We start from the raw sequence: 13,599 nt of genomic DNA on the forward strand, positions 1-13,599 counted from the left end.
AATATGACACTTCTTCGGTACTAGTCTTGAATGTGGACAAATTCAAAAGCTCATTAGCTTTCAAATTGACTTGACCATCTTGTTACCCAAATTAGTATCGTCTTTTATTTCTGTCACGGGACGTGGGCATTGTTGGCTAGACCAGCATTTGTTGCCCATCCCTAATTGAAGGTGGTGGTGAGCTGCCTTCTTGAACCGCTGCAGTCCATGTGGTGTAGGTACACCCACAGTGCTGTTAGGGAGGGAGTTCCAGGATTTTGACCCAGCGACAGTGAAGGAATGGTGATATATTTCCAAGTCAGGATGGTATGTCACTTGGAGGGGAACTTGCAGGTGATGGTGTTCCAATGCCTTTGTTTTTCTAGGTGGTTGAGGTCATGGGTTTGGAAGCTGCTGTTAAAAGGAAAAACTCACGGAGGATCCTTCAAGTAAAATCTGTGTGAGGCTAGTAAGCAAAAGATTTGGCATCAGAACACAAGTCCAGTTTCTCTAGAAAGAACCAATGAATGAAAGGGGTACATGGAAACCAGAATTTTATTTTATAAAGAAAGATGATTGAAAATGCTAGTGTTTAAGGCTGAATACGTACAGAAAGATTTGGAAAGGCTGTGCATACAAAGAACATATTTACAAGTTCTATTCTGATTTTACATTTTGTTCAGTTTAAACAAAAAACACAGGACATTAAAATGTAAACAAGAAGTTTGGGATGGTATCTGGAAAATTGGACCGTAAATCATTCCCTCACTTCTTTGTGACTTCCACTCCAGAACTGGCAAGAGCAAGGACCTTATCTCCAGTTCCTGCAAGGTTAAAAAAACACATTTTCTTATTGCAGCGATTGTAGGTTGTTCAAAGATTTCCTAACATTAAAGGGAAAAAAAGGCTCATATTTATTTAGCTCTTTTCATGACCCCTCGATGTTTGAAAGTACTTTAGAACCAATTAAATTCTTTTGAAGTGTAGTCACTGCTGTAAAGTAGGAAACACAGCAGCAAATTTGCATAGAGTAAAATCCCACAAACAGCCATATGATAATGACCAGATAATCTGCTTTGTGAAACAAAAACAGAATTACCTGGAAAAACTCAGCAGGTCTGGCAGCATCGGTGGAGAAGAAATCAGTTGACGTTTCGAGTCCTCACGACCCTTCGGCAGAACTGAAGTATACTTCAGTTCTGCCGAAGGGTCGTGAGGACTCGAAACGTCAGCTGATTTCTTCTCCACCGATGCTGCCAGACCTGCTGAGATTTTCCAGGTAATTCTGTTTTTGTTTTGGATTTCCAGCATCCGCAGTAGCTTTTAGTTTCTAATCTGCTTTGTGATGTTGATTGAGAGACAAATATTGGCCAGGACACTGGGGAATATCTCCCCTGCTCTTCTTCAAAATAGTGTCATGGGATGTTTTACAACCAGAGCCTTAATACTGAGAGGCGAGTGTACTACCAACTGAGCCACAGCCAACACATATTCCATTCCAAATGGATCAGGCATTTCCCCCATTTGTTTAGTGATCTGAACTCCCTTTTCATCCAGCATCCACAGTATTTTTGCTTTTATCCCTTTTTATCTTCCTTCCACCCTGACTAGGTGTACCTGGGTGTTCCCACCGGGCGAGAGCAGAGGAATGACTAGGTAGCTTGTGCCCCAGATCTCTGCTTCTTTGGCCTGGAGCTGACTGCCAGCAGCAGTCCAGAATAGCACAGTGGCTGCCTCTACCTCCCACTGCAGGCTGGCATCTCATCTCTACTCAGCAAGTGTCTGAGACCAGCAGCTCAATGGAGATGTGAATACATAGCAAATGCAAAATTTTAAACGTTGAACTTGCCACTTTCTCCTAGAACACAGATAAATAAGGTTTCATTAGCATTTTTTGATCACAATATTAACAGATGCAAAACTACAAGGTTCACTGGCAAAGTTGCACAACTTTTTGTTTTAGTTGACAATCTGTCCTGTATTTATATCTAATTTACACCTGTAAATATGCTCAAAATAACTTAGTGCCATTTTAATTTTTTTGACCAATTAAGTGTACTTTCTATCTTTATGAACAAGCTTAAAATATTTGGAAAGGTCTATTTCCAGGTGAGTTATGTATCATTTTCGTTAATAGTTGACCCATCGGAATCAGGATTTCAGTTCATGACAGGAACACCTACAAAACGTCAGCCTGAAACCTTGTGTGGCTTTGGTAATTAGAAGCACCAACAGTTGGATATTTTCCTTCTGTTGAACTGTCTCAGTACCCCAGACTGGAAAGAAAAAAAATAAATTAGCCCGAGTTCCCCATTCCTGGCCAGTATTGAGTGTCAGCGTGTTTGTGCGGGCTTGATATTTATAGCCCTGCACTTCAACAGCCCTCAGGTACTCACTTGTCCAGGCCAGCTTTGATTCCCAGTTGAGTCTGAAGATCTTGGCTGAGGTTGGCAATAGGAATGTTTTGGGAGGGGAATATTGCAGAGGATCAGTATCCTCCATCACCATTCAGCCACGCTTGGCGGGAGACCCAGTCGGACTTGGGACCGGATACTTTAGTGGCAGAATTATCTGTCGACAGAGTGAATATTGACAACTCGGTACAGGCATAAGAGGCACCCGGCCCCAGCGGAACCACACTGTATCAAGAGCAGCAAAGAGAAAAAGCAGGAGGAAAAAAAATCAGCAAAATAGCCATTTAAATCAAATAAAATCTGCACGGCTCACTCCCACTACACTTTGAAATTTGTCACAACTTAATTCCGCTAAGCTGCAAAACGTAACTACATGGTGACGAGACACAGATGCAACCTGGTTCAGACTTACCAAGGCCTCGGGAAACTTTCTCAAACTGGCTGAGTGCGGCACTCACATTTGCTGAGAGAAAAGCTTCTTCTTCTGGCGTGAGCTGAATGGAGGATCGGAACGTTAATTAGTTTCAGCATTCTCAAAACGAGCCCGGAATCACATTCCGCATGGCAACATCAGCTTATATATTTCACCACAAGGACTAGTCATGGTAAGGTGATATGCCACAATTACAGCATCATTAAGTCAATCACTCAGAATCATCGACTTGTGCCTTATTGTATGATGATCTCAAAATTAGGTCTGGTCTTCCAACTGATTGGGTGTAACATTGGTTTTTACAGTGTTACCTTTTCTTCCAGCTTCCTCAGGGCCGTAAGCACCTCAACCTTCTGCTGTGTGTAGACGTCCATTGGCAGTTTTCCTACTATTACATCTCTCTCCATCTGAAGGAACATAGCAATGCAAAACTGGATGTTTAAGAAATATTTACTACAATTACTTTACACTGACATCATGAGTGCTGCATCTTTCAAAACGCACGCATATTTCCTGAGAACGATTGTCGGGAGCAGGTTCTGGGAAGCCTCCCCCCTCCAGGCCAGTTGGCAAAGATCTGAGTTACACGGACTAGAAGCAGCAACGCTTGCTTCCCAGTCTCTGCTGCAGCTGGGATGCTGCTATTGATCTGAGCATTCCTACACAATGGAAGGGGAACCCAGCCAGAGGTTACTGCCATTGCTCAATCTCCATCCAGCGAGCCAAATAAGAATGTGCCCGTATAAACACCAAGCAAAGTCAGGATCTGGCTTGACCATGATATTCATCCTTCGGATGCGAGCATCGCTGGCCAGGCCAGCACGCATTGCCCATCCCTATTTGCCCTCGAGCAGGTGGTGGTGAGCCGCCTACAACTTACTGGCTCGCTAGAGGACGGTTGAGAGTCAACTACATTGCGGTGGGGTCTGGAGTCACATGTAGGCCAGACCAGACCAGGTAAGGACGGCAGATTTCCTCCCCTAAAGGATATTCGTGAACCAGATGGGACAATCCGGTAGTTTTGTGATTATTAGCGATTTATTCCAGAATTTTTTGATTAACTAATCTAATTTAAATCCCCTAGCCGCCATGGTACGGTTTGAACACACGGGCAGAATTTTTTGCTCGGCATGCAGGACACACTCGAGTGTAAAACATTGTGGCGTGACGTCGGGAGAGTGTCCCAGCCTATTCACACACTCACGTGATATTTCGGTGGGAGGGTGGACGCCGAACTCGGAAACACGCCCACCGACAATGAAGGGGGCTATTGAGACCATTAACGGCGCAATTAACTGGGATTTTTTGCTGCCCGTCCAACGTTACAGTCGGCGGGAGGGCGAATCGGCCGGGCGGCCTTTGCATTTTTCAGGAAACCTCATCCAACGGCGGGATGAGGTTTCCGATATTAATTTTTTTAAAAAAATGTTTGGAAAGAATTTTCATCGCCCACATGTCCCAGTGACTGATTCTGATGCGTGGGCATTTTTTCCTGGTTTTTAAAATCTTTCTTTTTTTTGTATTTAAATTCTTCAGCTCCCTGAGAAGCTCCTCTGGCCTTCATGGAGCTTTCATTCAGCACTCCCCCCGTGTCCATGCTGACTCCAGCACTCCCCCTCCTCCCGCCCCCCCCAACCCAGGCAGTGCTGATCGTATCAGCGCGCACTTCAGGCTGGCTGGCGGTTAATCGGCCAGCCAGCGTGAAATCGCAGTCCGGGGTCCGTTCCCTGGCCGCTCCCGGGCCTGCCGATTGTGCCTGCCCACCAAACTAAAAATCCTGCCCCATGTCTCTAGTCGGGGCCTCTGGACTAGTCCAGTAACAATAGTCAACCAATACTTAGGCTCATGTGTGAAGAATAGCTCCTTTAGCAAGGAATGAGGGGGTGACCAGCCTCTTTAAAAACAATTCCAAGCAAGAGTTGGCCTCTTCAACAGAATGAAAATCGGGGGGAAAATAAATCAGACTCCAAATCAGTAACCAGTCCAACACAAATCAATGCCAGCTTTATATGTGCTCCTACTAGGAATTGGGGATTGCAGAGTGGTTATGTTACTGGACTAGTAATTCAGAGGCCTGGACTATGGATTCAGCGACACGAGTTCAAACCCCACCCCAGCAGCTGGGGCAATTTAAATTCAATCAATTAAATAAATCTGCAATGAAGAGCTCGCATCAGTAATGGTGACCAGGAAACTACTGGATCGTCGTCAAAACCCATCTGGTTCATTAATGGCCCTTTAGGGAAGGAAATCTGCCATCCTTACCTGGTCTGGCCTCCATATGACTCCAGGCCCACAGCAACATGCTTGACTCTTAACTGCCCTCTGAATTGGCCTAGAAAGCCACTCAGCTGTTTTCAAGGTGGCAGATCACTCCCAGCTTCTCAGGTGCATTTAGGAACGGACATAAATGCTTCCCTTACCAGTGATTTTCGCATCTGGTGAATGAATTTAAAAAAAAAATAGCTGCACTTTGGGCTTCTCCAGGAACTCCTCAACCACTTGAATTGAAAGGAAAATAATTAATACAGAAAAGTGCACCCATACCTTTTAATTAACGTTGTCCACCAGGACTTTTAAGAATGAAATTTTGTAATATTATTTTGTTCCAGTGAAATTAGTGCAGGGCTGAACGTGTTAAAACAATTACATGGTGGGCAAGTACTGAATAACCACCACCTGCAATACTATCTGTCTTGATTCTAACCTTCACGCTTTAGTATTCAAAAATGTCAACTAAACCTTCCAGCAGATTAATCAGAATCACTGTGGGGTGCTTACCTCTGCCAGTCTCGTCCGCAGCTGTCCAGGCTGTTTCTTTGCAAACATTTGGATAACCTCTGGAGTTTTAAAGGCCTGACTAATTGCTGCTTGGATTGCCTGCCGAAGAGGAGGGGAAAATAAAAAATCAAAAGCTTCCACAAGGTTGTCACAAAAAAATAATACTTGACTGAGGCACACCAATAATTAACCCACATGCAATTCCATCAAAGCTGCAGGAATAAGATTTCACCCAAACGTTTATGCTGGGATAATGCATAAGAAAATAAGATGGAGATAATCCGCATTTAGTAGCGATGATGCAGCCACATCAAAGCTTTTCTCCAGTGGGAATGCTTCAGTATGGAGAAGGGATGCTGTATTCAGGACAGTTTACTTACTACCCCATACTTCACTCAACCAAAGTCTCTATTCTGTCAAGAGTGTGATCTGAATCCTAACGTCTCCTTGGTTAGCTGTACAACACTGGCACTGAAGCTACCCACCTGACTTGCTGCCTTTCTGAATTTGAGGGCTAAGTCCTGGTTAGCATGCACCCCATTCAATTTTCCATTTTATTCCAGCCTCTGCTCAACATTACCCTCTGACACTCGAAGCTTGTCTGTAGAAAAGTGAACACACGGTTTCAAGATTCAGTGAGGAAATGCAACAGACTACTTGACAGACTAGTCCAATTCAACTCGAACTAAAGCTGTGATTGAGCTGAGAGGCCTATTACCACTTAGTAAAACTGCTTTGTGCTTTGCTGTGATGTATCAGCAGAAACTACATGTACTCACTTCGCCTCGTGTTTGAAATTCACAGTTAACCCACTTTCCCATCTGACACTCGATGCTGTTGTAAACCGCGATGCTGTACAATGTCAATAATGCAAAAGGCAAATCCTGTCCACAATCAAAATACTACATCCAAGAAAAGGCACAAGTCTTTGATCAAACGGCCTGCTTTCTATTTGTGGCACAAGATAGTCAGGAAGAAAAAGCAAATCCAAATATTTTTTTTTTTTTTAAGTCAGTCATTCATGGGATGTGGGCTTCGCTGGCTGGGCCAGCATTTATTGCCCATCCCTAATTGCCCTTGAGAAGGTGGTGGTGAGCTGCCTTCTTGAACCGCTGCAGTCCATGTGTTGTAGGTACACCCACAGTGCTGTTAGGGAGGGAGTTCCAGGATTTTGACCCAGCGACAGTGAAGGAACGGCCGATATATTTCCAAGTCAGGATGATGAGTGGCTTGGAGGGGAATTTCCAGGTGGTGGAGTTCTCATGTATCTGCTGCCCTTGTCCTTCTAGATTGTAGTGGTTGTGGGCTTGGAAGGTGCTGTCTAAGGAGCCTTGGTGAATTCCTGCAGTGCATCTTGTAAATGGTACACACTGCTGCTACTGTGCCTCAGTGGTGGAGGGAGTGAATGTTTGTGTTGGGGTGCCAATCAAGCGGGCTGCTTTGTCCAGGATGGTATCGAGCTTGTAGTGTTGTTGGAACTGCACTCATCCAGGTAAGTGGACAGTATTCCACCACATTCCTGATTTGTGCCTTGTAGATGGTGGTCAGGGTTTGGGGAGTCAGGAGGTGAGTTACTTGCCGCAGGATTCCTAGCCTCTGACCTGCTCTTGTAGCCATAGTGTTAACATGGCTAGTCCAGTTCAGTTTCTGGTCAATGGTAACCCCCAGGGTATTGATAGTGGGGGATTCAGCAATTGTAATGCCATTGAATGTCAAGGGGCGATGGTTAGATTCTCTCTTGTTGGTAGATGGTCATTGCTTGGCACTTTTGTGGTGTGAATGTCACTTGCCACTTGTCAGCTCAAGCCTAGATATTGCTGCATATGAACATGGACTGCTTCACTACCTGAGGAGTTGCGAATGGTGCTGAACATTGTGCAATCATCAGCGAACATCCCCACTTCTGACCTTGTGATGGAAGGAAGGTCATTGATGAAGCAGCTGAAGATGGTTAGGCCAAGGACACTACCCTGAGGAACTCCTGCAGTGATGTCCTAGGACTGAGATGACTGACCTCCAACAACCACAGCCAGCTTCCTTTGTGCTAGGTATGACTCCAGCCAGTGGAGTGATTCCCATTGAATCCAGTTTTGCTATGGCTCTTCTCAGGCGAATGCTGCTTTGCTGTCAAATCAACCCAGTACCTGCAGCATTGAACTGTCAATTGGGAGGCAGAATCTCAAACCCAAATCAGCTGAATCTCTGACTCAAAACAGCATTTCCGACAACACCAGTAACTATACTGTCTGGATGGTGGTGAGGCAGGGGTCAGGAGGCAGTGACAAGAATTACAAATATTAAGTTAAAAACTTGCATTTATAAAGCACCTTTAATGTAGGAAAACGTCACAAGGTGTTTCCCAGGAACATATCAAGACAAAACTTGATGCCAGGTGGAAGGAAGGGATATGACAAAAGCAAAACGCTGCAGATTCTGAAAATCTAGAATAAAAGCAAAATATTGGAAGCTTATTTCTCCTGTCTGCATGCCTTGCTTATGGTCTTAAATGTCTAATTTCTTCTACATCTGGTGGAAGGTCATCGACCTGAAACATTAACTCTGTTTCCCGCTCTACCGATGCTGCCAGACCTGCTGAGTGTTTCCAGTACTTTCTGTTTTTACCAAGGAGATAACTAAAGTTCAAAGCTGCAGATGCAAGGAATGTCTCCCAGGGAGGAGAAGGCGCTAACACGGGCGGGATACAATTCCTCCTGCCCTGGATAGTCCCAGCTTGAAATAAATACAAACTCATCAGCTCTCTTTCTTACAAGCTGCATCCCGCTGAGTTCATCAACTAACGTCATATTTCCAGACATGATTTTCTTCAGTGACTCGTTGAATTCACTCAGCTGTTCCAACGTTTCTTGTTTTGTTTCTTCATATTCTTCTGGCTCAAGGTCCTCTCTGAAATGGGGGGAAAAATAAATCAATGAACGTATATCAAACTTCAGATCTCCATGATGAGATTTCCAGCCACCCACATCGACCCCTCCACCTTTCAAGATGGAGCCTTGAGTATTCTATGGATTATATAATAGGGCAGTTTTCCTCCTCTTGGTCCCTCCTCTACTGACAGTATAGAATTTCTCACTGGGATAGGGTACCGAGGATCCTCATTTACCTGAAGAAGAGTCATAAGCACTCGAAACGTTAAGTCTGTTTTATTTTCTCTCCAAAGATGCTGTTGGACCTGCTGAGTTTTTCCAGCATTTTCTGTTTTTGTTTCAGATTTCCAGCATCTGCAGTATTTTGCTTTTATCATTTACCGCGTTTGTTGGTGAACTTTAACACCTATTGGCATTCAAGGTATTGGACTGTGGGTGCATTACAACCACTGTTGGGAAAATTGTTGGGATGCAGACAGCAGAGATTACGGGAGAAAATATATATCCTGTCGTCGCCTGGAGCAGTGACCCGTGATAGTTTTTCCCTTTCCTAATTCAGTATTCCTGCAGCCAACTGCAATGCTTTACTGCCAACCCAATGAGATCAAACAACTCAGCCTGGAACTGCGATCAAACTTGGGACTTGACTGGAGGTATTACGTAGCTACAGAACTTTCCAAATAAGGAAAATGGTTTCTCTTTGCAACAAAGCTTGGCTTGTCACTTAGATACCAACGACCATGCCACCAGCACAGTTCAAATACCATACATGCTGATCCAAGAATTTACGAACCAAGTTATTTTTATTCAAACACCTAATTTTGGTTGTACTGGAGGGGGTGCAGAGGAGATTCACCAGGATGTTGCCTGGGATGAAACATTTAAGTTATGAAGAGAGGTTGGATAGACTTGGGTTGTTTTTGTTGGAGCAGAGAAGACTGAGGGGCGACCTGATCGAGGTGTACACCATTCTGAGGGGCATGGACAGGGTGGACAGGGAGCAGCTGTTCCCCTTAGTTGAAGGGTCAGTCACGAGGGGACACAAGTTCAAGGTGAGGGGCAGGAGGTTTAGGGGGGATGTGAGGAAAAACTTTTTTACCCAGAGGGTGGTGATGGTCTGGAATGTGCTGCCTGGGAGGGTGGTGGAGGCGGGTTGCCTCACATCCTTTAAAAAGTACCTGGATGAGCACTTGGCACGTCATAACATTCAAGGCTATGGGCCAAGCGCTAGTAAATGGGGTTAGGTAGGTAGGTCAGGTGTTTCTCACGTGTCGGTGCAGACTCGATGGGCTGAAGGGCCTCTTCTGCACTGTGTGATTCTGTGAATTTGTATCAGGATTGTATGTGAGTATAACATGATGCTTGTAAGATTCTAATTTTTTAAATTGTTTTTGAAATAAACTTTGTCCCTCTTTTAAAGCTTTTCTCAGCCTTCCTTTTATTCATCACAAATCCTTTCTTTTTATCTTTCGTTTGCCATGTTACGCTTCTCGAGAATGATCAAACAATTCACTTCATTGATCGCAAGAGAGATCCTTTTAGTTCCTACTTTGGTTTTCCACTGGCCTAATTTGGTTTGTTTTTTTTAAAAATCAAGCGGTCCTCTGCTGTGCACCAATCCCTGGTGAAGAGGGGCAGTAAATTGAGCTGTGCCCTCTGCTTTGTCCCTGATGCACTGCTTGGCCACAAGGAGACATGAGCAAATATTTTAAGACTGACCTGATGTTGCATTTCCCCTCCCCTCCTGCCTCACAGTTATTGTAGTGAAGATCAAGAACTCATTCTGTGTGGAGCATTCAGGTCCGAAGCTATGGTTGTCATGAGCTGGTGCATCCGCCCCACCACACGCTAATTTGTTCAGACTGCAAATATTCTTTGTTCCATAAATATGCTTCCCTGAACCAGCTTTATTAAAGCACAAATATATGGAGTTAATTATCTATGATATATCTACCGTCGCTGGGTAGTGTTATCTATTGTGATAGATTTAAGAAAGAAAATGTTTGGATTTATGGACACTGCCCCGGTATTTACACTAGCACCTTCCCATTTAGATTGGCACCTGATCTTAAAGGACAGCGGCAATGATAACTATCACTCATATCAGCACGTGAGGGTTCATGGAGGTTAGTTTGAGCAGTTGTCCCCAAGCTTCTACGTGACACACACAATTCTGGGAGTGGGTGGGAGCAGAGGGAACGAAGGAGAAAACGTGAATGACATTACTTAGCAATTCCTGCAACCACCCCCCCCCTCCCCCCCTCCCCCCCCCTCCCCCACACCATTGACACTGCCACTGCACCTTCAACTGCCTAGGTCCCTACGCTCTGGAATTCCCTCCCCAAGTCACTCTAGCTTTCTTTTCTTTAAGGGACTGCTTAAAACCTGCCTCTTTGGCCACTTGTCTTTAATGTCCCCTGCTTGTCCGATTATGCTCCTGTGAAACATCTGTGGGATGTTTTACTATGTTAAAGGTGCTATAGAAATGCAAGTTGTTACGACACTTTCCGACACCCAATGTTAAAACGTCAATGGCAACATTCATGAACAGTACATTTTACCCGAGGGAAGTGACAGGAGGGAAAAAACAAAAACAATTGAAACAAATATTGTTGACTGTTCCTGTATCGTACCTGCAGGTATCAAGGTCCTGTAACTGCTGCATCAATCTGTCCATCTGCTCTTCTAAGTTTTGCTTCAGTTTGCTTGTCTCACTCTTCCCTCGTGATGCCATCTTTATGCTAAATTCAAGACAAACAGGAATTATCCCCAATAAATCCAAATGCCTATTGCTGAAAAAAAGAGACACGCTAAAGCTTTTCGTCTTGCACTCATCAGGACACTTCACAAGAATACCAATATAAGGGGAAAACAACAATTTATGATTGGTCAAGGCGTTGCCCTGAGGAACGAATCAGCGAATGGCTGTCACTTATTTTGTTTAGCTGAAATAGGTGCAATGTGTGTACACGTTCTTTCTGTCTGCAAAGAACAGGGCTCTGTTCCCCTCAAAGGATCTCACCACCCGGACTTGGGAATATATCGCCATTCCTTCACTGTCGCTGGGCCAAAATCCTGAAACTCCCTCCCTAACAGCACTGTGGGTGTACCTACACCACATGGACTGCAGCGGTTCAAGAAGGCAGCTCACCACCACCTTCTCAAGGGCAATTAGGGATGGGCAATAAATGCTGGTCTAGCCAGTGAAGCCCACATCCCGTGAATGAATAAAAAAAATACACGTGGCCTCCAGTACACACAAATGTGCCACATTGCAAGCCTGGCTGACAATCTTAAACTGGTTGTCAGCGTAATTCTTAGCACACTGAGGATTATTTAGCAAATGTTGTCCAATCGCTAAACAATAAGTGACAGCCATTCACTGATTCAAGGGCAATGCCTTGACTAACCAGGGTTAAGCTGCCTGGTTTAATTTTCGAACAGTGCTTGGCAGTTAACTGTCAGTCAATATCACTGGTGCATTCTCCATGGCAACGCCTCTCCCAATCAGAGTCCACTTGCCAACCAATCAGCACTCTCTTCACATACAGTATAAATTGCTGTTTTCCCCTTATATTGGTATTCTTGTGAAGTGTCCTGATGAGTGCAAGATGAAAAGCTTTGACATGTCTCTTTTTCCAGCAACACTCAAGTTCTGTCCTACCAAACGACTATTTAAATCCAAATGCTGAGACAATTGTTAAACAATCGCAGGAAATATTTGATAAATGTTTCTGCAAATTACTGTGTTGAGCAGCAAAGTATTATTCAGATATTATGTTGCTTCTTGCTAGAGCGGTAAAGCGCATATCTTTTGGAAAAGGCATTTAATCTGGCAGGAGTTATCCACTCAGCTGCTTTACAGATACAATCCCCCTGCACTGCAGTTAGCAGGTCTCAAGTGGAGCTCATGTGGAGCATAAGCACCGGCACAGTGGGCTGAATGGCCTTTTTCTGCGCTGTAAATTTATCAATCTAGACAGTCGCAGCTTCAATTTTCAATCAGTCCTGAGTGAGTGGAATGGTACAGTTAGGGTCTATAGCTGCAACAATGACACAAGGGGAGATATCAGCCACAGTTTCTCCTCTAGAAAGCTATCTGGTAACCCCTGGTAAAAATGCAGATATTTCGATGTTGAAGTATATAAGGTGAGATATCTAATTTTCACTAAAACATTGTGGAATATAGCGGCTTATTAATCGGAGCTTCTAAAAGTGCAGTTTTGAGGAGCTTATTAATCATTAAGTTGCATTAATAGTGATGCAGTGTCATTTATATAATTGAATTTTGTCTAAGATTGTTCAGGCTCATTATTAGTGATCTTAGCCAGGGTAAGGTCTGGAGGGAGCTGGGTGTAGAATCGGTGGCAGTCAACCTGGACTTACACAGCATCTTTAGAATTTTCCACCCAAGAACTGTGGATTCACAACTGTTTAGTGCGTCCAAGGCAGAGGTATTAAGGGCTTTGGGGATCATGCGTAAGGGTGGAGCTGAGGTCGGTCAGCCATATTGAATGGTGGAGCAGGCTCGAAGGGCTGAATGGTCCTCTCCAGCTCCTATTTATTTTACGTTCTAATATCAACCTACTCATCCCTCTGTCAAGGAAGCAAGACAAAATATCTCAACTTAAGGGCAGCACCTCAAGGACTGCAGCACTCCCTCAGGACATAAATTGATAGAGATGTTCAAAATCACGAGGGGTCTGGACGGGGTAGAGAGAGAGAAACTGTTCCCATTGGTGGAAGGGTTGAGGTCTAGAGGACACCAATTTAAGGTGACTGGCAACAGAACCAATGACAACTTGAGGAAAAACTGTTTTTTATTTACACAGCTGGCAATTAGGATCCGGGATGCGCTGCATGAGAGTGTGGTGTAGGCAAGTTCAGTCCCGGCTTTCAAAAGGGAATTGGATAATGTTCTAAAGAGAAAAAAAAAACCATAGCAGCACAAAAGGGCAGGGGGAGTGCGACTAGCTTCCAGAGACCCAGCACAGGTACAACGGGCCGAATAGACTCCTTCTGTGCTGTAACCTGTGCTTCTAAATCGTACAGAAACAGGCCATTCTGCCCAGCTGGGTCTACGCAAGGGTGACCAACCATCCCTTAT

The 13,599-nt window shown here is 44.4% G+C and overlaps 1 protein-coding gene across 1 annotated transcript in view; it reads right to left on the reverse strand.

The window, feature by feature from the left end:
- Positions 1-516: 516 nt before the first annotated feature.
- lzic (leucine zipper and CTNNBIP1 domain containing) overlaps positions 517-13,599 on the reverse strand; it is a 13,825-nt gene continuing 742 nt past the window's right edge. The window contains exons 2-7 of the mRNA XM_078557806.1: positions 11,126-11,226; positions 8,376-8,511; positions 5,608-5,706; positions 3,138-3,233; positions 2,806-2,887; positions 517-803 (exon numbers count right to left, since the gene is read on the reverse strand). Of these exons, the coding sequence (XP_078413932.1) occupies positions 745-803; positions 2,806-2,887; positions 3,138-3,233; positions 5,608-5,706; positions 8,376-8,511; positions 11,126-11,226 (573 nt within the window). The 3' untranslated portion in view covers positions 517-744. The remainder of the gene's footprint in view (positions 804-2,805; positions 2,888-3,137; positions 3,234-5,607; positions 5,707-8,375; positions 8,512-11,125; positions 11,227-13,599) is intronic.

This window comes from Cetorhinus maximus, chromosome 15, assembly GCF_964194155.1.
Source record: "Cetorhinus maximus chromosome 15, sCetMax3.hap1.1, whole genome shotgun sequence".
Lineage (NCBI taxonomy): Eukaryota > Metazoa > Chordata > Chondrichthyes > Lamniformes > Cetorhinidae > Cetorhinus > Cetorhinus maximus.